The sequence below is a fragment of the Tinamus guttatus genome, unplaced genomic scaffold (genome assembly GCF_059628265.1).
Source record: "Tinamus guttatus ecotype Peru unplaced genomic scaffold, ASM5962826v1 Tinamus_guttatus_pri_ptg000389l, whole genome shotgun sequence".
In the NCBI taxonomy this organism is placed as follows: domain Eukaryota; kingdom Metazoa; phylum Chordata; class Aves; order Tinamiformes; family Tinamidae; genus Tinamus; species Tinamus guttatus.
Window position 1 is genome coordinate 6,675,246 of NW_028288923.1, and position 25,084 is coordinate 6,700,329.

General features: G+C 35.2%; 1 protein-coding gene across 1 annotated transcript in view; it reads right to left on the reverse strand.

The window, feature by feature from the left end:
* Window positions 1–470: 470 nt before the first annotated feature.
* RPGRIP1L (RPGRIP1 like) overlaps window positions 471–25,084 on the reverse strand; it is a 58,187-nt gene continuing 33,573 nt past the window's right edge. The window contains exons 19-26 of the mRNA XM_088530887.1: window positions 24,199–24,282; window positions 23,588–23,662; window positions 22,856–23,015; window positions 21,665–21,756; window positions 14,567–14,750; window positions 9,936–10,020; window positions 3,919–4,052; window positions 471–1,874 (exon numbers count right to left, since the gene is read on the reverse strand). Coding sequence (XP_088387013.1) covers window positions 1,762–1,874; window positions 3,919–4,052; window positions 9,936–10,020; window positions 14,567–14,750; window positions 21,665–21,756; window positions 22,856–23,015; window positions 23,588–23,662; window positions 24,199–24,282 — 927 coding nt within the window. The 3' untranslated portion in view covers window positions 471–1,761. The remainder of the gene's footprint in view (window positions 1,875–3,918; window positions 4,053–9,935; window positions 10,021–14,566; window positions 14,751–21,664; window positions 21,757–22,855; window positions 23,016–23,587; window positions 23,663–24,198; window positions 24,283–25,084) is intronic.

A 25,084-nucleotide genomic window follows, 5' to 3' on the forward strand; every position in this document is an offset into this window, starting at 1 on the left:
ACAACAAACATATGGCCATTAACTTAAGAATGGAGGGGTTTAGGAATGCAGCTGCCTGTGGTCTCCTGAAAGATCCCAAGGAATGAAATGCTGTGAGGATTAGCAATATCTGGATGAGAAGTACTACTCCTGAAGATGGTAGGCCCTAAAATGGAGTCAACCGTCAGTTCATGGTGGAATTCAGAGATTTCTGTGGTCAGAATATATTCATTCCATTGGCCTCATAATGTACATCAACAAATTAATATTGTATGGATGTCATTTCAAAGCCTACTGAAGACGAAGAGCCATTATTGAAGCCATTAGAGCACAGATGGTTCAAACTATATGCAGATATTCATACTTGCATTTCTGCATTATAACTGCTTTTTTTTTTTTTTTTCTGTTGAACTGTAATGAATTGTCTCATAATCTATTCCATCTTCTTGCCATTAGCAGGCTTTGAATGTTCACAAATAGGAGCAAAGAACTCATTTTCCAGAGCTTTAATCACACAAAGAGGGAATGCCTAATTCTCTAAATGAAATGGTCTGTGATCACTGAAGCAGAGATTTAATATATCACGGCAAATTAGGTAGATTTTAATAAATTACTTATCTCTCCGAATACTTTACATATGCTTATGAAGAAACATAGCCTGTTTGCAAACAGTGAGAATCCACAGTCTATAAAATCCTTTGAAGAAAATGACAAATAAAAAAGTAAATTAAAAAATGAAATGTATTATACCCTCGTTCCCAAGAGACAATCCTTTTGTGGCATTGATTCACAGCTCCATTAAAAATATCAATTAAATCCTTCATTGAGATTGGTTAAATGCTAGAAAATTAACTTTCCAAGCTGCTTTCTAGACACTAGTTATTCAGATACAACAAATCATTGTATATGTCTGATGTAAGTTATAAAAGTGACAAAAAGCCAAATGAAAACACAGTTGCCTGTCCCTACAACTAAACTAGGTGAAGCAAAATCTGATATTTTATAGCTTGTTTCTGTGCTTTGACAGATGTTGGCTGAAAGTAAATCTTTTACAGTACAGAAAAATGATTGTGCCTGCCCTCCCCCTACTTCAAATCATCATAATCATAAACAGCTGATTATAATGTTTGGAGAAGGGCAAAAGTTATTTAAAAAAAGGTTGCAGTAATTTAATAAGTCCTGCAACTAGCCTCATTCTTTATATTTAATTGATAGGAACTGCATGCATCAAAGAAAACACATACTGAGATTTAATGTGCATAAAATGGATATTAGCATTTTAAAGAGGCAGATTAACACATTAATCCAAGTAATTTTCATATATTGCTTTTAATAAAATCTTCACAGTATAAAATTCTTAATGAGGCTAATCACAGGCATTCCATTTAGCGGGGTGATTAGGGATAACATAAAAGTATTTTTAATCAGTTTTCTAAGGCTTATGGTTTTTTTTATTAAAAATTAAAAATTTGACTTGCATTTTTATTACTGTTTTATGTAGTAAAAATGTTGAAAATGCAAATAAAGCACATCATTCAATCATGTAGGTATTAATTATTTACAAGATGCTGTCCATTGTGGAGAGATTCTTAGCCTTAGGGGGGAGATATAAAAACAAACAGACTGAAAAGTATACAAAACTTTACAACTGCAAATCAAGCGTCCTTTTCCAATCAATTATACATTAAATAAACTGCAAGAATCACAAAGATCTCATCTTGGAAGAGCTATCAAGCGTGTATTTACACTGGGAGAAGGGGCTTCTGCAGGCAAACTTCCCTTTCATGCCTCCCGGTCGTCTCCGCGCTCCTCGCAGACCGAGCGCAGCGCGCGCAGGGCCTCCACTGTTACTCTGAGCTTCCCAATTACTGCACTCTCATCTTGGGAATCGAAAACTAGAAAGGAAACATCAGAAAATGGTATTAGGAGTTCCATTCGTATTTTTTTTCTGCTAATTTTGTTTAGCATTTTTGCAGATTTAAAGGCAACCTATATATGCTTAAAAAAAAAAAAAAAAAAAAAAAAAACAGCTTTGAGTTCGAGCACTCAGATCTGTAAGGTTAGGAGAAAGGGTTAATTCCTTATGGCAAGAAGCTGGTGCTCAGCCTGCTGGAAACAGAGCACTCCAAGAAGCAGAAAGCACACAAAAGGAAGTATTTGTGCTGGAATTAACTTGGAAATGAAGAGAACTGTGTGTATGACAGTTTGCTAATTCATTGCTCATTTTTCATAATAAATCCATACAACTGCTGAGACTTCAGAATCCAAGCTCCATTAAAGATATATATGCATGCTTATTAATTCTTTGAAGTAAAAAAAAAAAGATACCAATGAACCTATTTTTCTGCATTGTGTGAGAGCCTGGGCCCAATCAGTCAAAACAGGTATTAGTATTTCAATGGCAAATTGTTGTTCCATTTGGTGCAGTGCACAGCTATTTTAATTCCATGCTTTACCTGCTATGATGAAAAATATCTTGCCAACAGTGAAAAAAGAGGCTCCTTCTCAGTCCTATTTAAAAAGCAATATGGCTGCTTAACTTTAACAGGAATTTGTTTGAATAAAAACAGTCTCAGCACAACTTTGTCAGCTTTAGCTGCTTCTTTCTGAGGAACAGAATGACTCTCTATGAGGAGCAGGGGAAATGGGTATAGTAATAAGAAAGGTAATATCCCTCTCATAGATATAATCTACATAGAGATAGTAATGATTAGTTCATATGCCTTAGGATAAGGTGAAGAAATGCTTCTCCAGAACAGCGACAAATAGTCAACATTGCATAATAAGGATTTCCTTTTGACAGAACAGACACTACTAAACAAGACAGTCATTCCTGCCAAAATAATCATCTCAGGGTTTTAAAAATTTTGTGGAAAGCGACTTGCAGCAGTGTAAAAAATCAGACTTATTAGCCTCATCAAGTGGAAGTTATGAGAAAAAGAGCCATAAAATCCAGAACAAAAACAATTTTCCGGTGAGAGACTATGAAATACTTGTTTGGAGGAGATGAGCTTTCAGTAGGTGCTTTCATGTAACTACTCAGAGAGAAGTATTGCCAGAGAAATTATTGGTAGAGAAAAGATTAAGTGGTTCAGCCGTAGAACTGCATCAAGTAGGGGTTTTATTTTTCCAGAGTACGGAAATTTGATTCTTCTTACAATTTTCCTTATCATGTTCCTCAAACCTTGACACACATTTTCAATATTTTAGCTACAGCATGGATGCAAATCATGCATGATAAGGGAAATGCATAAGAAAGCTCACTTATTTCCCTACTGCGCTCTCCATCACATACAGTAATCGGACACAGCAGCAGCAAAGTCGCATTAACTTGCCACTCTACCACACTGGCTAAAAGTCTTGCGATTATGAAGACTATGTTGCAAACACGACTCTGCTGCTTCTAGCCATCAGGCTGGCTCATTTACCTTCGTACCGAGAGAGTTACTACGCCATCCCTAACAGATACACTCCCAGCTTCTACTTCAATTTTTGTGGAGAAAGAATGCAGAGGAACACACGAGGGAAAAATGCTCTTTTGTTAACACTACACTGCGCTGATAAATCCACCAACTGCATTGATACTAGCACTGATGCTCTTACTCGCATGAATTATGTTGTACAAAATAGAGAATCATAGTTGATGCATCCTAAACAATCTTAGGTTTTAAAACTGATTGCTCAAAACAAATAAACAAAACCTGAGAATACTGGTTTTTGTTTTTGTTTCAAATCAAACAGAGGAATTTTAAGCAGTAAAAAGTTACACAGTTTACAAAGATTTTTGTGAACAAATGTAGAAGTCATGAATTAACACTCAAGTATTTTTTCTTCAAACAGACTATCACACGATCACTGAAGCTTGCAGATGGAAGTAGAAATATGACTAATGGTTTTTAGATTACAAAAGGTTACAAGAAACTAACTTCTAAAACTTACCATCGATATCTTGTTCAATTATATCTCTCTCTTTCTGAAGTATCTCTCTCAAACTGACATAAGCAAAACCAATATCTTCACACTCAAGTTCCTGTTCATCTTCTGGGGGGTCACTAACCACCGTAAACCGTAGGCTAAGCATTAAAAAAAAAAAAAAAAAAAAAAAAAAAAAAAAAGATATTTTTACCTTCATTATGGGTGGAAAGTCAAAATCACATAAAAGCCAAAAAGCAAAACAAGCTCTATACTGCCAGTTAAGCTTAAACCAGATCTCTTTATGATGTTTAGCATCATACCATACTATATAGATTAATTTGCGTGACCATAAGAGCACCTCTGACAAACAAGAAGAATTCAAGAGCAGTAATATTTAGTCTGACACTGATTGTGATCTACGTTTTGCAGTTAAAACCTTCTGGTACGATATAAACTCACAAAGAAGTTTTACTGCTTCATCTGCCCTACTGTTTCAGCTTGGATCTGGAGCATGTGTACGAAGCCAATCTGTTGAGCTGCCGCAGCTGCTGAGCCTTGGTTTGCATAGTGTTCTTGGAGCAATCAATTGGATTACTTTTCAATTGGGCTAAAACAAAACTGAAGGTTTGCTCCGGGAGTACTATCCCTAATGCACTCCACTGTGAACAGAGATTTTCAGTCTATGGGACCACCTAGAAGTATCCTGAAGTCTGTTTTACTCTAGAGATCCTCTCCTACTGGTCTGCACTACTTGATAATAAAGATTTTGCCTTAAAATCTAGCTATGCATTTTCTTGCCTTTACATTGCGTGGTTCAGGAGACATGAGAAACATATTTAAGAAAGAGAAACCATATCAAATACCTGCCTGTTATCAGCAATACTAGCATGAAACAAGTATTTCCAAACAGCAAGTGCAAAACATTTGGCTGAAAGTTATTTGGGAATTTTCACACCTCATTTAGAAGCTTGAGAGCATATTTTAGGCCAAGAAAACTTTCAACAAAAAGAACCACCTGAAGGCAGTTCTCTCAAAATAGTATCTTTCTAATGCTGTATTATGCACTTACTATTTAAAGCTGGATTTTACACAGTAATTTAAAACACACTGCACTTATTCCTCCTGACTAGTATAGCTCAAATGTTATCTTCATTATTCTGCTCCTCTTGTACATGTAAAAAACTACCTATGAATGTAGTCTGAATACGAAGCCCTATGACTATTTACCATGCACACTTAAACTCAGCCTGTTTGTCCATCCCAAATGTCTAAGCCCAACAACTAAACAAGAATATTTGCATTTCTCCTGTGAACTTAAACTACACTCACTGCATCTGTACATAGCTTTTCTTTTAAACATCTAATGGCAGTATTCTGGTGGAGCTGACTTGAGTTAGTGGCTTGTGTTGAGGCCAAAAAATGTTGAGACTGACAAGATGACAGGAATTCAGAGTTAACTACTTTTTGGATGTGTCCTGGTGATAGTGTTGAAATCCCGAATGCTTGTAAGCTTTACAGCCTGAAGATTTTTCAAAAAGCACGATACCAAATGAGTATCAACCGAACTGCACAAAATCCAAGTCTACAAGAAAGGATACCTTAGATAATACATAACCAAATAATTTTTAAAGCCTTTAAACATATTAACAACTGCAATATATTTAGAGTATCTCATATTCAAAATGTTTTTAAAATAATGGACAAAAATAATGATTATTGGGAGTTGTTATAATTCAATGGTCAACTGAACTCGTAGGAGAAAGCAGTTGAAATGCAGGTAGGAGAGGATGGGATTACTGTTCAATTGATTTTTCTCATTTACAGCTACCAAATCCTAAAATTTTCACTGAAGTAGAAACTAAAACTAAGCCTAGTAACATCTGGGACAGTACCTAATGGTCAGAGTTAGAAATACTGGTCCAAATAATATGCAAGTATTATACAAAACCAAACAGCTTCAGCCAAACGCATCACAAGAACCATCTCGCACACCCTATGGCTCCAGCACCCTCACAGGTCATCGGCCGGGATGAAATCCTTGTGGCTCCTCAGGAAGGAGGGATCTGAACTCTTGAGCCTGTGCAAATACTGCAACCAACAGACTGCCGCAATCACTGGGATCTTTAGATTTTTCAAATATATTCCAAATGACTTGTCTTAAATTTAGACAATTTAAAAAAAAGAAAAACTCTTTTTTCTCTCCTTCCCCCTCCATAAATTGCAAGAGTTTTCTTTTCAGCTTAAACTGGCCAAAAAAATAAACAGCATATGTAGCCTTGGAACATACTCCCACACATGAACAGCCTCCTCAATCTGCTCTAGCATAAAATGAACAAATATCCCATCTATGCTAGCACTGCCTTATCGGGGTAAGGAACTTTCATTGGAATAGAGAAATCACACCAAGAACTTTTTTAAACAAATAAAGGCTGTTTTTCTCCAGTAATTCTTTCTAAGAATCTAACCTTTCTCTCCAGCTCATTTCCACATTTTGTTTCTGTAACACAGTAACAACAGGTATCAGTACTCACTTCCTTGTAGGGATTCTTGCCTGCTAACAGAACCAGCAGAAATCTTGACACCTCGTTAAAAGTACTAGGAGGGATGATACTGGCTAGTCACTTTAAGAAACACACTGGAATAAAACTTGCCTGCTAACAGAGGGCCAAAAGGAATCAAAAATAGTAGTTGCTTTAAGCTTAAAATACGCATTATAATGCAGCCAAAAATAACTGAAACAAATGTTTATCATTATTATGATAACAATACTAGGTGTTATCACTAGCAGGGTATTTGGAGTGCCTGAGAGAAGATGTGAATAGCAAATTTGATGTCTAACTCTTTCTCCCAGAGGTGAAGTGTTTCTAAGCAGCACAGAGCAAAGCTCGGGTGTTCCCTGAGCCCTTTGTGGTGCACACATTGGTCCGCGGACACCAGGGCTGCGCGCGCCGTGCGACGTGGCACAACAAGGACTTCACGCGGCCGCTTTTGGGAGCGCCCATCATCTCCAGGCAAGAAGGGCTGCACTCGTCACTGGCAGCCACCAAGGCGCCAGCAAAAACCTGCTCGGTCTCGGCATCCCAGCAGGATGGCTGCTGCACCAAGGGATTCCTCCACTTTTGCCATGTGTCTCTTTTGACACTTGTCAGAAGAGCGCCAGGCCTGCACATGCTGCAAGCGCAACCCGACATGAAGAGTGAGCCAAGTTACTCTGCGTGAGTCCAATTTCTATCCTCTTCACAAGCTGAAAGGCAACAAGTGAATACAAACAGAAGGAAGAATAAAAAATACCTATGACACAGTTATGGCAGGTTAAATGGAACGTCACAGATGCCTCAACTGCTTTAAGGATTTGAATGTATAAGTAGTAACTTAGGCTAAGCCAAAAAAATAAAAATATTCATTTTATAGCACGTCAATCAATTGTTTGCAAAGTTTTACAACTAGTAAACATGTCTTCATAATATATGCACACAAGAAAGTTTGCTGACTTATCCCTACTACAGAGAACAAGAAACAAAAGTTACCTGTCACATGATGCAGTTATAAGAAACCGTAAGTGACAAAAATTCTGATATATTAATGAAGAAACACATTGTCCAGCAGGAAGCAGGTAAAGACAAAGATGCTTGTCAAAAGAAAAAATATCATCTTTGTAGTAGGCCACAATTAGTAACCTAAAGAGGGTTTTAAATAGTCTTCCTAAATCTCAACTGCCTTATGCTCATACATTCTAGACTGAAAATCATTTTATTTAACGGCATATTTTTTTCATTCATAATTAATAAAATGTCATTTGCTGAATATCACATATCCTTGCATTTTCTGTCAATAAAACAATTTCATCTAAGGTGGAACAAAAACCAACATTTCTTCAAAAAATATAATTATTCCATAACAAGAAGTAAAATTGAAGGAACAAAAAAAGTTGGCTTTGAAAGCTGTAACGTAACTTTCCCATGTAGATATATACCCTTAGTTATTTGCAAATATAGACTGTAGCAGATTAGGAAGCTGTGAAATTTATTATTTTCAGGACCAAGCTAGTCTGTTTCAGTTATGAAGTCAGGCTACAGCCAGAACTTGGCCTTAGCAGTAACTTTATTTATTACACTAATATCCTGTATCTGTTGCTGTTGGACAGGAGTGTGTGCATAACTCCTCTTAGCACTTGTGATTATTTATCTCCTTGAAAACACATTTGTTAAATTGACTTTCCTTTTGGAAAGGATAGTTGCATGCAGCATACCTATTTATAGGTATTTTAATACGGACCCAATCTTTAAGACGACCATTTCTAACAACATCTATTGTGACGAGGAGAACGTTCACCTGAAAACCTAATACATTGCTTTATAAATATAATATGCTGCCCCTCCTCCCGTAATCTAGCCTAGCACATACACCACTAAAGTGTCAGGCTAAAGCATGTGCAGGCAATTTTCAATGATATTTATATCCTTGATAATTTGGTTTCCTGAACTTTAAAGCATTAGTTTAGTTCAGTTCCTGCTTCAGCTGAAAAAGCTCTGATATTATTTTGTAAAGCCTGTGATAGAAAACATGTGTTAAAGAAATAACTAGGCTAGGTTTAAAAAGCACAGGGCTGAAAATATTTGGTGCATAAGCAGAGTTTTTCCACAAATTTTGTTTCTTGGTGGTCCCTTTGCTGAGCTAAAGCAGGGAACTGGACTACTAATGAAATTCCCATCTTGCTGTTTAGTTAAACAAGAACCCAAACTTCCTTAGAAACCAAACTCCACACACTGATAAATGCAGAATATTTACCTAGAAACATGGAAGACATTACTATAATGGTGAACACAAGAGGAATGCTTCTATGGTTAAAAAAAGGCTCGCTGTTATTTTATCTTTCTTACTTGATCTGAACTTTCCTATAGAGTATGTCAGAATGAGGCTTAGTAAATATAGATGTATTATCATTTAGTGTCATCGTGGCCTACAAACTAGCTCTTTTCTTGCATTGAATTAACCTTCAGGGATGAAAAGAATATTTTGTTCTCAGCATTGTAAAATTCTTAGCAGAGTATACTATCCAATTAACTCATCTATGTGATAAAGTAAGTCTTCTGTTTGCTTATTCAATGGAGACTATTTTCTATTTCCACACCTCAGAATATTTTGTTATGACATTTCCTTTCCTGAAAGGAATCATTTTGTGGTGTTCTCTGCTCCATTCCAATAAAACTTGTCCTCTGGCCAAGGCATGGGACTCAACTTCAGAAGGGAAATTGCCTGAAGAAGGATCACTCTTCTCTGGTGCATCATTATGTAAGTAAATACTTAACAGACAGACTGGGAAGTCTTAGACTTCAAGTACAATCAGCAGCTATTCAACTCTTCTGCAAATTACAGGAGCCTTTCAATTTACAGTTGCTAAATTTTTATCAAGTTTGACCTTCAAGTGAAAACAGAAATAATATTCATTTGCTCAAAGCACATGCAATCCCAACCAAAGAATTTGAATAATATATTATAATGAATTTAGGATTAATTTATCCTTTCTCTCATACAAATATAATAGGTGTTACATCATTTTATACGCAGGTTTCAGCAAATTCTAGGGCCAAGGTACGCTCTTACACTTCTCAGAAAACAAATGTTTCGGTAAACAACAAATGGATTACTCTACTTGAGTATACTTTTAAAAGCAACTATCGATAGCATGTTGACAATAGAGTATCTCTGGCAAAAGAAGGTTGGTAATAACAACAACCACCCCACAAAAACAAAGCAAACTAACACCACACATGAAAATAAAACAACATTAAAAGAGGCTGCCATATTCCATGTCATACAAACCTTCTGAGGGAAGGCATGTACATCAGTGACCACATCAGAAAGTGGATATGATTCCTTGCTGAAAAGAAACTCGCTCACGTTAGTTAACTAACTTCTCTGGGAAATACCCTCAATACAACCAAACAAAATGAGTCAAATGGCAAACTATAAGTACTGTTCAGAAAGACTCTTTTTTGGAAGGATGAAGCAGGGAGGAGTTTTTCAGCACTAATATTTACCTGTCAGCATTTAGATCTGCTTTTTGAAGTATTGTCTTCAGATATTGTCGTCTTGCATGATTATTTTCTTTATCCACATAAATCACTGCAAAGCAAATTGGAATTAATATAGTTAGCTATAAAATGTTTTTTAATCGTTGAGAAAAAAAAAAAAAAGGGCATTAAAAAAAAGACATTTCTTTCCCTTATCTTTCCTAAGGAAAAGAAATGATGCTAAAATCGAATTGGAAAGGTCAGGTGACCTAATGCCATGTCGCTGGCAGGTTTATGTGCACGCTGTCAAAAGGGATACAAGCTGCATCTAAGCATGCCATATAGTTGTCATTTTCTGTTAATGGCAATAGCAGTCACCATTTTAAAAGTCAGTGGTCTTTATTGCTTTGTATAAGAAGGGATTTACTGCATTTTCTTCCACCCAGGAAGCTAGTGATAATGATAATGTATGGCAGAGTGCTTGTCCTTTTTGACAGCCTCAGTAATTTAATCCTCCTTTCCTGCCACAATATTCAATAAGAGGAGCATTTAGACCAATGGACTGGAGAAAATCCACAGCCTGGGGAATGTGTATGAGTACTCAAAGCCTTTTGTTGTTCTAATTTCAAGTACAAACACCAGAATCAGCTTTTAATTTTTTGTACCATTAATAAGACCTACAGTGAAAAATAGCCTGGGATTGGAACAACAATATCAGAAATAGTAACAGGGTTTTAGGAAATTCTGTAACAAGTTTTGGGCATCTTGCTTTAAGCAAGCAGCTTCTTTCTTACACAAGATAGACAGTCTACCAGTATCACAACTTAACTATTGATAGGTTACAGGAAATCCAGGATATGCAAATTAGGGTTTTTTTTTTTTTCTTTGTAAAGCGAGAAAATTTAGTTGAAAAAAATGTAGACAGAACTGGAATGAAGACAATCCTCTGAGAAATAAACATACACTTTAGCTTTTGGGAGATTTTTCATTTGTTTTCAAGGGCAGGAGCAGGAGCCAGAAGGCTCTTCTCTAAGTTCCAGTATCTCTAATATTTACATGCTTCACCCGCCTCCAATGTCTCTACCACTCTCCATTTCCATCTCCATTTTCCTATACACTGGTGGCCCCTTGGTCATGTATTTCCACAGCCACTTCTGCTATTTAAATTGACTTGTATAAACAGAAATTACTAATTCCACCAAAGAATACAGGAGTACAAAAGAGAGACAAACCTCTGAATCAGTATTATTATTAAGTTATTTTCAGATAACAATCACAAATGGTATCTGAATCCTTCAACCAACTGAACCTGGAACTTAACACCTTGCTCCTTGCAGAAAAGGAGGTTTTACCTTAGGTATCATCTTCTTGTTACTTTCCTAGGTTAAAAGCAGTTGTTTCTTCCATCTGCTGTTCTCGTGGGCATGTGGATGACTCTGCACATGTGCTGCTCTCATGGTCCAGGGCTCCTGGGGCCACCACAGGAAACGATGGGGAGGCAGCAGGGAGGCAGATGGACAGCCAGAAAACTTCAAAGGAGCTGCCACATCAACAGATTCTTCCCTTCCCCATAAGCATCCCAACTGGAACTTACTGAATTTATAAATCCTGCATCTAGAATCATGTAAAATGGAGGTCTATTGACAAAACATGGTGTTTGGGAAGCTCTCCTTTTGAGAGCGGGTTTGTGGGGCTGTAAGGCTTTGGAGGTTTCCTGGATATTCTGCTGGCTTTTGCAACACCTGGAGCACCAAAGCTCCTTTTCTCAGTCACTATGGCCAGCAATAGATAAAGCAGTGCATGTGAAGGGAACCTGGCTGTGATGCAGTGCAACAGAGTGTGCACTACTTCATGTTCAAGTCTCCATCCCACAATTTTGGAGAAAGAAAACAAACTTGTAGCTATCCATAATCACAGCAATAATTAAACAACACAAGGCAAGCTATATCGTTTATCTACTTGTCAAAAGCGAAATTCCCAAAATCTTATATGCCCAGATCAATGCAGATCTTACATATTGCTTTTCCACACACTTGTACTGGAATACTTACCCTGGAATTTTACCTTTCAAATAGTAAAGGCAAATATCATGTAACAAGAATTGAAAAATTTATGTTGCTTTTTAAATAAGGAAATGAATGGAGCTCCCATAGCTACGCTAAGACATGTTCAAAACAGTAATGATGCTCAGATTATAAATAATAAAAGTTTTATTTACAAGTTTTTTTATATTACCTATAGATTCATCATGTCATTTTTATGCAAAATCTAGAAGTCTATTAGTTTCCCTCTAAGCTCAAAGTACATTTCTTTTTCCTCATGCAAATCTCATTTTTATTAAAGAAAATATTCAATTAACCTCAAATATTCAATGTTCTCCGACGTAATTAGGCATGAATACGAGAGGCGGTAAAGCTATAGTAAACACAGGCACAGATTTCATTACTATTAGCTTTTTCAGTGACATTATCCAACAGGCGACTGATTAGGATTTTTTCATTATATGCAAAGCTAATCTTAAGTAGAAATCTTATGACCAATTATCAAACTAAAACTCTGCAAATAGCTTCATTAGAAATATGCTATGGAATGTAATCCTAAGGCAATGGAAACCAAACTCCATTTTTCTACTGATTCATTAGGATATTTTAAACTTTAAATCAGTCCACGCTTGGACAGTAAATGGAAAAAATCAAAGTTATGAAGCCAGGTTTTGACTATCAGAAATAATATGATATCATATGCCATCTCTAGGAGTATTACAAATGCCAATCTGTACTAATCTGATACAGTTTTAGAGTATTACATTTTGATATGCTTAAGTTTCATCACTGTCCTTAGAGGCAGGAATTTCACATATCACTGCTTCTTCTCTCGCACTTTTCGGTTCTCACTGCATCTGCCCCAACTTTGTTACCTTTTGTTAATGTGGTTTTGCAGAGTCAAAACCTAAAAGTATTATACTTGGATCATATTCAATGTGCAGCAGAACGATAAGAAGGTACAAGGATATATTATTTTATTTTCTGAGTGCTTCTTACACCTTAGTCAAATTCTAGCTAAAGCAACTAAAAATTCAATCAAGCAAAGAAATCGAGATGTGTAAAACCTACTTTTCTGGGTTCACGGTGTTATTTCAATGAGATTTTAAAAATCTGATTTCAAAAAATGTCTAACATACACATGTGCAAAACATGTTTTCAGCAGTTATCAAGATGAATAATTGCTATTGAATATACAGATATATAAAAGAAATGCTTATTTATCTGGCGTCTCAGTTAGTATATGCTGCTAGAAATCCCACTTGTTGAAATGGCAGTAAGACTCAGTGAACAAAACCCCATTTGAAGAGATACTAGTTTTTTTTTTCCCCCCCCTTTTTTTTCCCTCAAATTACTGTCTTTCACAAAGTCACAGGAGCTAACTTAAAACATGGTGTCCTGTCCCTTCAAATATTCTTTCTCAGTATATTCTCTCTCGAATAAGACACCCCAATAAAGCCAAGATGTTTGATGTGACGTTCACAAGGAATTTCAGACTTCAGTTAAGGGGCAACTCAACAGTTTATGAGTATCAGGAGTGAGCGGAATGCTCAAGTTTCTGTATTCATCAATAAGGGGGTTTCTCCACAGTTTGGCTGAAGAGCAGGACAAAGGGAGGGGAGACTGAGTGGAGCCATGAGCCCAGAAGGACAAAAAGAGCCATCTGCAAGGAGATGGGGCCTTTACAAAGGAGGGAAACACGGCAATTGCCCCACATTCTTCAGCAAGGGGGACAAAGGAGTTGGTGAGCTCAGGTGAGAACAGATGGCGGGAGGCCAGAGTTTGGTGTAGGCGGGCCGGGAAGGCTGTAACTTCTGAGTACCTTGGCCAATGGGGAAAAGGAGAGGGCGTCCCTCGGTTGGGAAATTAGGATAAAAGGGGGGCTGCGTCCCCCAGCATTTTGAGAGACCCCACAGGGATATGCCCGGTGGACTCTCCCTTTATTCGAATAAAGTTTTAGGACTCCTCTGTCTCCTTTTGGACATTCAGTTCTTGACAGCGAGATTTTCCGCACAGGAGGACATAAATGAGTTAAAGTAATATATTCTTAGTCAAGTCTCCTTTTAAGATTAGAAATATAGATAGGAGCTATTTAGAGAGTTATGCAGATATATCCTCAACTTGTGAAAAGTCGCTTTTACAAAATGATTATCAAAAGAAGGCTTAATTGGGCTGTCGGTAGCAGCTGTGCCACGTATCCAGCAAACGGACTCACTCGTTGCAGGCACAAGTGTCACACAACACGAAACGCTCAGATTGCATCTTAAATGTAACCAGACTTTAGCAGCAAAAGTTAATAATTGAAATATTACGAAATAGCCAGAAAAATATCGAAGAAGAGCATTAACAGCTGTTATTACTATAACTCTGTGAATCCTACTGTTGCAAATTATCTTACACTAATTGTGAAGTATATTACCTACTCGCAACTGTTCATCTATTAGATAAAAGCATACAGAATATTCCAGATGTAGTACTGTGAAGCAAGTAGCAATACTTGGCAAACTGGCAAATACAACAGGAACTTAAAAAAAATCTAATCATAACACAGAGGAAGTAGGTTTTATTTAGGGTTTAAGAGAAAAACAAAACTGATTAGAAGTGCATCACACTTACCATTACTGTAATTATAGTGAACCCACTGACCACCTGTTGGTTTGGGGAGCGACACCGGCGTCTCCTCTGCGAGGACATTATATAATCTGCATTCTACAAACAGCTGCTGTATCGTGTCATCCACTGCAATCCGTGAGTCAGTAAAACAAAGGGAGATAATTTCAATCCGGATTTTTTCACCTGCCTATTTAAAAACAAAATGCAAATGCAGTTAAAAAATATTTTGTATTTCTTCAAAGTGTTAAACAAACATCAAGTCGCAGAGTACTTAAGCATATAAAATAATCCTGTACTTGTATAAAACGTAATTTCAAACCTGGAACTTTTCTAGTTAAATGAAATACACGCTTAAAAGGTAAAATTAGAATAACATTATAAAAGTAATATCCAAACTTGTCTTCTCCAGAGCCATCTCTTAACATCCTTAATTCAAATACCATTTGCATAATATGCAGCAATGCCCTTTTGCTTACAAATCAATTTTAGTAAATTTTATCTCATATAGGTACGTGAAATTTGACATAAGTCACAAATATTTTCCTGTGCAACACCTTCAAGGAAGGGAATGCTACTGGAGTACCTCACTGATCATTCAGTTTAGACTCTTTGCAGAAGCAAACAATGCTTCTTGTAGTACATACACCTTTCATAAACCTTTTCTTCTCTTTTATAGTTCAGAAATCTATTAAAATTATTTCCTCTATATGGAAATATTTTGACAATTTCTGATTGTAAAATCCAACCACTTGAAGTAATAATTTACCTCAAACATTAGCTTTCTAGATTCAGTGTTACAATTGCAAATCAACATTCTAATTTATTATGGAATTTGCTTATGTTTTTCCAAGCTTATTAGATAATTAATCAAACTGAAAAGCAGGTGTAGCCTATTGTAAAAATATCCTTCATATGGAACAATTTCCATTGCTGTCGAGCCCTTTCAATATTTGATGAAGTAATTTTACACCCTCCTTTCAAAAGACATTTCCTTTTATTATGTATCCTAAGACACTTTAACTAAAAACCCAAATCTGAATATTTCAATAAGGCTGTTTTATTATTCAGTAGATTCATGGAAATTTTACCAGGATGACAGAGGAAATTCCATACCATTCTGTCTCCAGTAATACAGGTACACGGCTTCAGCTGGCAATATTACTAGGATTAGCATAGTATGATGAAATATTTAAAGGAATTTTTTTTCTAAAAATCTAATAAATCAAATGACTGCCAAATGTCATTAAAGTGATGGTCTTTGACTTGAATATGCTTTTCATATTCAAATTTGAAAAGAAAGAGATGAAAGCCTGGAAAGGTTACTCAGTTTCAACTAATAACCTCAAGCACTCTACATTCACATGCATAAAAAATGAAATTGGCTCTATTGTCTAATTTTACTTCAGAAACAATTCTTTTCTTTTTGCACTGAACAGATGTATTAGCATTCGTATTTAAAGTGATATGCTGAGTTGTTTTGTTCCCCCCAAAGTATTTAGCAATTATGTCAGACTACTTTGTATACAGACAGTAGGTTATAAATCAAGTACAAATATAATATCCCACATTATAAAGTATTTCTTTTACATAACTTAAAATTTGACATATTTAACACTTGTAATTGCATCCTGTAGGGAAAGAGTATTATAGCTTTTCCGAAAAAAGCAGAATAGATTCAGCTATTGATCTTATTCTGCTTTATAGTTTACAAGAAAACAAATCACTGAGTCATAATATTATAAAACTGTAAAAAGAAATAAATTGCTTTAGTAATAAACACAAGAATTTTTAAAGGCCTGTTTTTATTAATATTAAACATGAATACAGCATATACAATGCATACCAAAAGCTTATTTTTTAAAAGATTATATTTGCAAATAAAAATATGCAACTGCTTATGAATAGTGATAGCTGCCATGTCATAATTCACTACTAATATAAAAATCTCATATGATGGAAACATGCAAAAAATATATGTAGCATCCAATATATGATAGGAATTAAATTTTAAATACCCATTTATCCTTTTATGAAGCAGAGTGGAAATTTTTTTTATTTTTATATCCGTTCCCTATTTACTATATATTATTCAAGTGAAAAATAGATGGTTTATCATGATCAATTACTTCCTACGGATCCTTTTATTTTGATGTTAAGTTATATTATTCTTTCAAAGCAGAACATAAAGAAATTATTTGGTTCACTCTGCAGTTAGTTACATTACTGGTAGAACAACATAAGCTACCACGTCTACACTGAAGGAAACTTATTAAAATGCTCATTTCATATTACTGGATTTTAACTTCCATTAGTCATCTAATGTTGCATTTAATCTTCAAGTATTTTGATAATATTAAGATATTGCTTCTTTGTACAATAATCTGTCAGTGATTGACAACCTTTATCAGCTAAGGTATATATCACATTTTGTTGAAGTTTCCACAGTCATTGATTAGATGAACATAATGGAACAAAGGGAACTGGAAACTTCAACGAGCATCTTGGAGAAATAGGTGCTTTTATTTTGAAGGGAGAAAACAAAACGGGACAGATGCTGTCTAGGGCAATATTCTTACTTTCTCTATCGCTATTTCAGTAGAGACTTGCTGATACCCTTGGAAGAATCAGGGTAACTTTACAGTGTTACATTAACAGTTCTTTTTCTATCTAAGAACTTCATGCATTTGCTCACCCACAGCAAATTTTAGCAGATGCACAGAATTACAAATGGTCTCCCAAGCAAGCAACTTAAGAAGCATTCAAAACCATAAATATATAAAAAAAATATTATCAGCAAAGTTAAAAATAGCTCTGGTTGAAAATAATCCGTAGGCTTACTCAGTTTTAAGTCTTTCTACGTAATTGAATATTCTAATTGTTACCTAATAGGTGAGGGGTTACCCAAGAGCAGCCCATATTCTGTATTTTTGGATCATGTCAAAAGCTTGCCTTGGAGCATTTTCTTGGTATTATTTCTCCCTTTCCACCAGAAGCTATGGCTTCCTGTACATGCACAATACCATTTGAAAATTCCTACCAAGAACTGACCACCATTATCTACTTTTCTAACCTATCTTACAAAGGTTGAAGCTACCCCCCCCATAGCAAAATTCTTATTGGGTAAATTGTTGCATCATGTTTCTATTGCACTCAGTCATCCTTGGTTTCTATTTAATCTTTTTCATTTTGTGCATTGTTTAGATTTTACGCAATCCCTCCAGTTTATCAAAAGTGGTTTCAAGCATGGCAGGCATAATTGCACACCCATTTTGATTCTTAACTCTAACTGCAAATTGATATAAAGGCTTTGAAAAGAACACAAATAATTTTATTAGCATTTATTTTCGGAAATAAGATAGCATCAGCAATGTTACAAACGCACTTGAAATGAAAATAAAGAAATAAAGACTGCTGAGCACAGTGCTCAGAGGACAGACCCAAACTGGAGAGATAAACACATACTTCTAAGTATTTCGACAAGTGAAGAAGTTGAAAATTTCAGTATATTATCTATTTAAAGGAGGTCTATCTCAAGCCTTATCAGAATAAATCACTAGGAAGAATGAAAAAAAGCAACTCAGGTTTTGCCTGGGGTCTTCAAACTTCCTTCATCTCTTTCATTTTGGCTTTTGTCTCATATTGACCTTGGTAACAAATAAACTTCTTAAAGATCTCAAATTCTTTTGATGAATAGAAATAATATTTCATAGGATGAATATCAGCTAGTTGTGCAAAAGAGGTATAATGAAAATTAACTTATACGTATAGTGCAATAATACATTCATGCTTTACATCTTCCCAACCTTTCACAAACATGTGTCATTCAAAAGTAGAATTACAAGCAATTGGCATTACTTAATGGCATTTAAGAGAGGTTAACGTCAAAATTAATTATATCATGAGATCTTAATTTCTTGAACTGGTAATGATGTTTTTTCAATAAACTGCTATTAATGCAAGAAAATGCACTTGTAGTATCTGTAATGAAGAAAAGAGATGTAAACATACCTAAAGAAAAATGGGACCACCACTGAATGAATTGCTTTTGCCAGTAATTGCCTTATGGGCACATTTTAAGCCAACTTGCAAGCTGACAGCAGTAAATTTTACAGTGATAATTGAATGCTATATTATCTTCTATAAGGATAAAGCATAGACATAGGGGTGAAAGGGAGGAGAGATAGAAGAGAAAAGACAATTTTCTTTTTTTATATAAAGACCATGCCAAAGGAAATGCAAATTCCCAGTTTTGATGTCTATTTTGAGGACCTGAAACAAGGCTTTTAATCAATGTATTATACATCAAATTGATAATGTTAACTTCTGATTATTCAAATGTATGAAATATTCATAGAGAACTGTCCAAACTTTTACATTTCTCAGACTTCTTTTCTCTATTAATTATCATGCCTGGAAGCTTTTTAGTAAAAGCAGCAGCCATCAGCCTGACTGAACCTGACAAGCTAGCAAGGCCCAATTACACTGGCACTCTGTGGCACTTTGATGTACTGGAAACGAAAAGAGATAGGGGCAAATTGTATAGCACATTATGTTAATGACTTGATTTAATCCAGCCACTAAACTTTATGTAGCCTGTTAAAAAAGATGCTAACACTAATTACGCCACTTTGGAAAGGAAAGAAGGGGACAAGCATTTCATACCGACAAAGTGAAGCTCATAAATGTTGTAAATGAAATGAAACAAAATGAAGTAATCTATGATTAATTATACATCATAGACAAGAAGAAAAGAGAAAGAAGCAAGTGGTACAGCTAAGTACTGGAAAATCTGTTAGATTCCTTTTATGATCAACATTTCTAAGAAATAACCATGAACTGTCTAATTTGCAACATGCAAAAGAGAAACAGTACGATCTTAAATGGCTTAAGCAGTTTGGCATACAGCTCAGATTTATAGGATAATTACCATAACAATCTCTAAAAAATCACAAGTCCTATTTACAGTGTTTGATTACTTGCAGGATATTCATCTCAAAAGATAAAAGGCACTGATATTTAATCTTAAAAAACAACAAATTCCATCTCAATTCTCACAAGCTGTATTCTTTAAATTACCACAGTTTTCAAATACAACAATGCCTTATTTTAAAACCAAATTTGTATCGAAATTGTTGCCTTAATAGTTCATAGCTTTTATTGTCTTCTGTTTCGTTACCTACCTTTCTTGAACACATACTTTATTACTGGATAAAGGGGTCAATCGAGAGAAGCAAAACCATAAATTAACCTACACTTAAAATTCTTTCACAAGTCATCTCAAGTAACTTTTACCTAATTAAGTACAGGATAACCAAAAATGTAAACCGCATACCAACTGCATTATCAATTAGTTTAAGGGTGATAAGTATTAGTCATTTTAGTTCACAAAGTTACAGTTAACAATTGCAAAAACATTTCACATTTAACAACGCAATTTCATCTTTTAAAAGACCTCTGTATCAGTTCTCTACCTGCATGAGTGACAGTATTGCTAAATTCCTGCTAGAGCTTATAAAAAAGGAGCAGTATCTCTCAAATAAAACATCACTTGTTAATTCTAGTTTCTTTATAAGGTGTCGCACAGACTTACTTGCATAAAGAATACCAGAACCAAGCTCCTCTAGGTTATTACACATGAGAACATCAAAAAAGTTAACGTCAGTAGGATATAACCTTATGATATTACTGCTCCTTAAAGTTATTGGAAAGTCCATAATAAAATAAAATAAAAAATGGGTTGAGCTGAAAAATACATGCAATTTTACACGATATTGATAGCTTCTATCTATGCAATAGTCATTTCAACAACCAATCAAGTTAGCATACTGCAATGCAACAAAGCTGGTGGCAAAGCACTGTAGACTTACTACAACCCTTGACAAATAAAATTATTCTCCTTTTCCTTAGTAATAGTACAATCATTATATTTATATATTAACTCTACATTTTATCTATCTAGGACATAAATTTTCTTTTACATCCTCAGGATAAAACTTATTTACATATCAAGTTCATAACTTGATACAAAGAGATGCAGCAGGAACAAAAGATACATTCATAATCCAGTGATGGATGTTTAGCACAAAAAAATCAAAATAATGATTAGTCTGGGATGGTTGATATGGACATGGAAGAGTATTTTAAATAAAAATAGGACTTTGGTTCAAGGAGTAGGAAGGAGATAGCTGATGTGATTAGAGGTGATGGGTAAGAGGGGTAAAAGCAAACAAATCCTCAAGTTGACCCAGTATCCTGAAAAAATAGGCCTGCACTGAGCTTGGTAGTCCAAAGCTTTGCAGGGGAAAGATTTCTTTATTTGGGCTGACCCAAAATAATACTTAAGTTCAAGAGATGGCAACATGAGAAATATCCTTTTAAATACTGCATGACTTGTTGCTGATTTGTTTTTTATTAAAATATTTTAATCCACCTAGCCAAACTGGCACCTTTTTCCTATTGGAAGCTCTTTCTGGAAACTCGTGAAACAGTCATGTAATAAAAATAATTCTTAAAAAGAAATATTAACAAAACATACACCACTGTTGAGGCCAGACAGTAGGTGCATAAGTACCATGCAAATAAATACATAAGTCTCTTGGATTATCCTGTCGGAGCATGTTGAGTCAAATTAAATAATCAAAACACACCTTTAATCAGAGACCAGGATCTATGAAAAAAGTGACTGGATGTTTTGAACTCCAAGCAAACAATCTGTTAGTATTTATTACAGTAAATCTTCAAGTTCTTGGAATACTGTAAGGATTTCCTAAATAAAAAATGGTTAGCTTCAAAAGATACTTTCACATAAAATTAAGAGTCATCATCAGATAGCAGGTATAACTATCTGACATGAAAGCTCAGTTTTTCACTTTCACTCAAAAACTACAGTTCAGTTTACATGTAAAATCCTATAAGCTACACGCAAAATATGGCCACCAGGTCAACTCTTCCACTGCCTGGGAAAAAGTGTCTGAACTAGCAAACATATGTTAGTCAAAGACTTCTTAAAACCTGATCCCAGAAATATCAAGCTGAAGGATGTTAGGCTTAAAATATTTTTCTTACATTTGCAAAACATTTAATTGCCAAAAATACTCTAACCTGTTTAATAGTCCTGGATAGTGGGACAATACAATCATCACTGTCAGTTATTATTGATTCAATGGCATCATTTGTCCTTCTATCATCTTGATCTGGTTAAAAAAAAAAAAAAAAAAAAATTGTTGAGAAACCTGATAGCAGTGTATCAAATTTTCTAAGCAATTATCAAATAATAGCGCCAGATTGATCTTCTTTTCCATGCAGATAATAACATTGGCATATAAGTGACCTTGAAAAAGCTCTGATTTTTTTTTCCTCTATTTCCTAAAAACCCTAATGCTTTCCAGAGGAAAGGTGGTAAATGCCATGATACAAGTCTCCAATGAACTGCAGTACCAACACTGACCAGCTTTACATAAGACTAGGATCTGAATTTGTGGATTTTCTCCAGTTTGGACACCATGCCCATATAAAGACCCCCCATATTCTTATTTAAAAAAAAAAACAAAAAACAAAAAACCAAAACAAAACAAGTTGTTCTTCATGCAGATGGACTATTTTCTAAATCATTCAGGTCTCTTCTTTCTGGAATAAAATTACTCACAAACACAAACAGGGAGTCAATAGCATGTTTTTCAAGTTTTACTAATGAAGTGTTATTGTGCGGAACCTGCAAAACAGCTGAATGGAAAACTCTCTGTGCTTTTTGTTTTGTTAATATCATCAAGGATTCAGTTTATTTCCATGACACAAAGCTTAAATTTAGAGGTAAAAGTGGATAAGCTGACTTTTACAACCTTTAGGTAAACATACTTTTAACAACTTCATGTCACATATACAATACGACATACTATCCCCTTGTTGTGTGAAAGGATCTCCGATATCAAGATTGGCTGTTAACGGCAGACAATTAGGAGAACACTCATTAAAATAGTCTTTATAACAGCATAGTTCTAAGAGAGAATATAAAGACATTTAAAATAGCAGCTGAGTTTCCTTTAATATTTCATGAATCTAGGTCAGATACCAGATTTTTGCATTCAATTACAATGCAGTTTCAATTTGGGCTGAAAATAAAACCTACATACCCACCACCTAGCTTCAGCTATAAAGTACACCAGAATATAATTTCTGTCACGAAGCTTCTCATAATGAGGCAGCTCTCACTGCCAGAAGAAATACTTAAAAAATGGAAAGAGATAGAAATTTATTACAGAAATACAGTTACTTGTTCATAAAAATGAATTTTACCTTCTGGCTCCAATTCTTCAGTTATTTCTGTTTCATCTCCAGAGGTAACTGAGCTTTGGTCAGCCAGCTGTCCCTCAGACAGATGTGAGAGGTCCTCTTTTTCCTGTTGAATTTCCTCAGCAATCCTCACCTTCTCACCAGTCAGGGTTTCTTGTTCTACCTACATGCAAAACAAACACAGATAAACTCATAGCCTTTAAAACACTCCTTAAATAGTAGAATTATGGCTCGTGTTCATTACATATGCCCTCTTTTACACAGAGATGTTGTTGATGCAGTGTGGGAGGTAAGCTGATCAATTTTCAATTGCAGTAACAAATAATGACACTAAGGCAACAAGTATCTAACTACATACATTTGCTAAAATACAACTATCTGGTACTCGTCAACATATAGACAGGCTCTTAGATTTCCAATCATATATCAATCACTTGATATACATATATATCAAATCAATTATCAAGTTATTATTATAATCAATCAGATCAATTATTATTATATATATATCCATTTATAAGTCTCAAATCATACATGTATTTCAGCTCTTCCCATTCTAAAATCTTCTTTTTCCAAAAAAGTCTTACTCAGATGGCAATTTTATAAATTAGTTCATATAATACTTCATTCCCAATGAGAAAATTCTCTAGGACTGAATTTTCCAGAGATAGCAACACCAATTTAAATATAACACACTACAGAAAGCCACAAAGTTTGAATAATCTCATATCATACCTCTGAACCATTTGCAACTGTTGCAGTTTTAATCTTCTGCGGAAGTTCCCTGTGATTTTCTACAGTAACAGAGCCCTATGTTATGGGTAAAATAAGAGAAATTTCTTATTATTAGTTATAATACTACATATGTTTTCTTTTTACTATATATGTTTTTTAATATTTCTATTTTTCTTTCATGCACAGTATTGCAATGCAAACAGAAAATTTAGATTTCAGAGAAATCCCAGCTATTTGATTGTTAATAACAACACTTTTTTTTGGTCTGTAACCAGGTAGCGAGGATTGGATTTTGAAAGTACCTAAGGGCAGTACTGAATGACTTCCAATAAAGACAAAATAGCTAATTCTCTCCCTTGGAAAAACATAGTTTATGGAAAATGGTCAAGTTTTGTGAGGCTACTGTATGGATAGCTAAAGATGGGAGGTGCTATGGAAGTAGATGCCTAACATGGTGGATGGCAAACAATTCTGAGAGCTGAATGTTGCGCTCTCCCGTTGCCATGATTCATTGCCGGGGAGCTCCCGATCTTTTGTTGCTTAAATATCAGAGCCTTCACTAATGGTTTTCAGGATTACCCCCAGTGTGACATAAAACAGTTAAAACTTACTGTCCTATGCAACGAACCACCATCCAGAAAAGATACTTTCTTGTCTGCTTGAGCTACGCGCTGCCTTGGTTTAGGTGTTGGTTTCTATAAAATACAAATAGAGTTGAAGACCCTTCATTCCCATATTCTAATCACCTTATTTTGCTGTAATTCTTAGGGTCCATGGTTTTTTTTTGTAGTCAAATATAACTATACTTAACTCGGAAATAATCAATTCTACACAGGTAAGACTAAGTAGATTTTGTTGGAATTTGCACCCATTCCAAAAGTGGAGATTCTTTTCAGAGTAAATGTGCATAACAGTCTACAGCATCCACAGGATGCAATGCGAATTCTAGGTAATGAAAACCTCTACCATCATCTATCTAGCAGAATGACTTATTGTTGTTATTTATGGAATGTTTAATTTTTTTTTCTTGTTCTGTAGACTCACTATATTTTGACACCACTCCCCTTCATCCTTTTGGAAAATGCTGACATAGGAACTCTAAGAAATTGGTGTGAGTTGAAAAATTAACAAAACAGCCTAGAGGTATTTGTCTTGATATTACAATACAAAAGAGAAAATTAATGGGTAGTGGCTAATTGCTTTTCATGTTTTACTCTCCTCATGAAGGTGAAAATTCTCCTTCACATCTATCGATCTTTATGCACAAAGTTTTCCTTATTCTACTCTTTAGAATCTGTTTATGAGCAATTTTAAGAAGCTAACTTTTATATCTTAGCCTCATCCCCCAGGCAACAAAATAACAAAGAGCGAGGTGAAAACCCATTTAAACTTCCACCAAGGGCTTGGGTCTAGCAGCCTGAGAATTCTTTCAGCCCAAGTTATCCAGCTGACTGAGCTGTGGCTGAATACCTAACAGATCTCAGAAATAATAGGTAG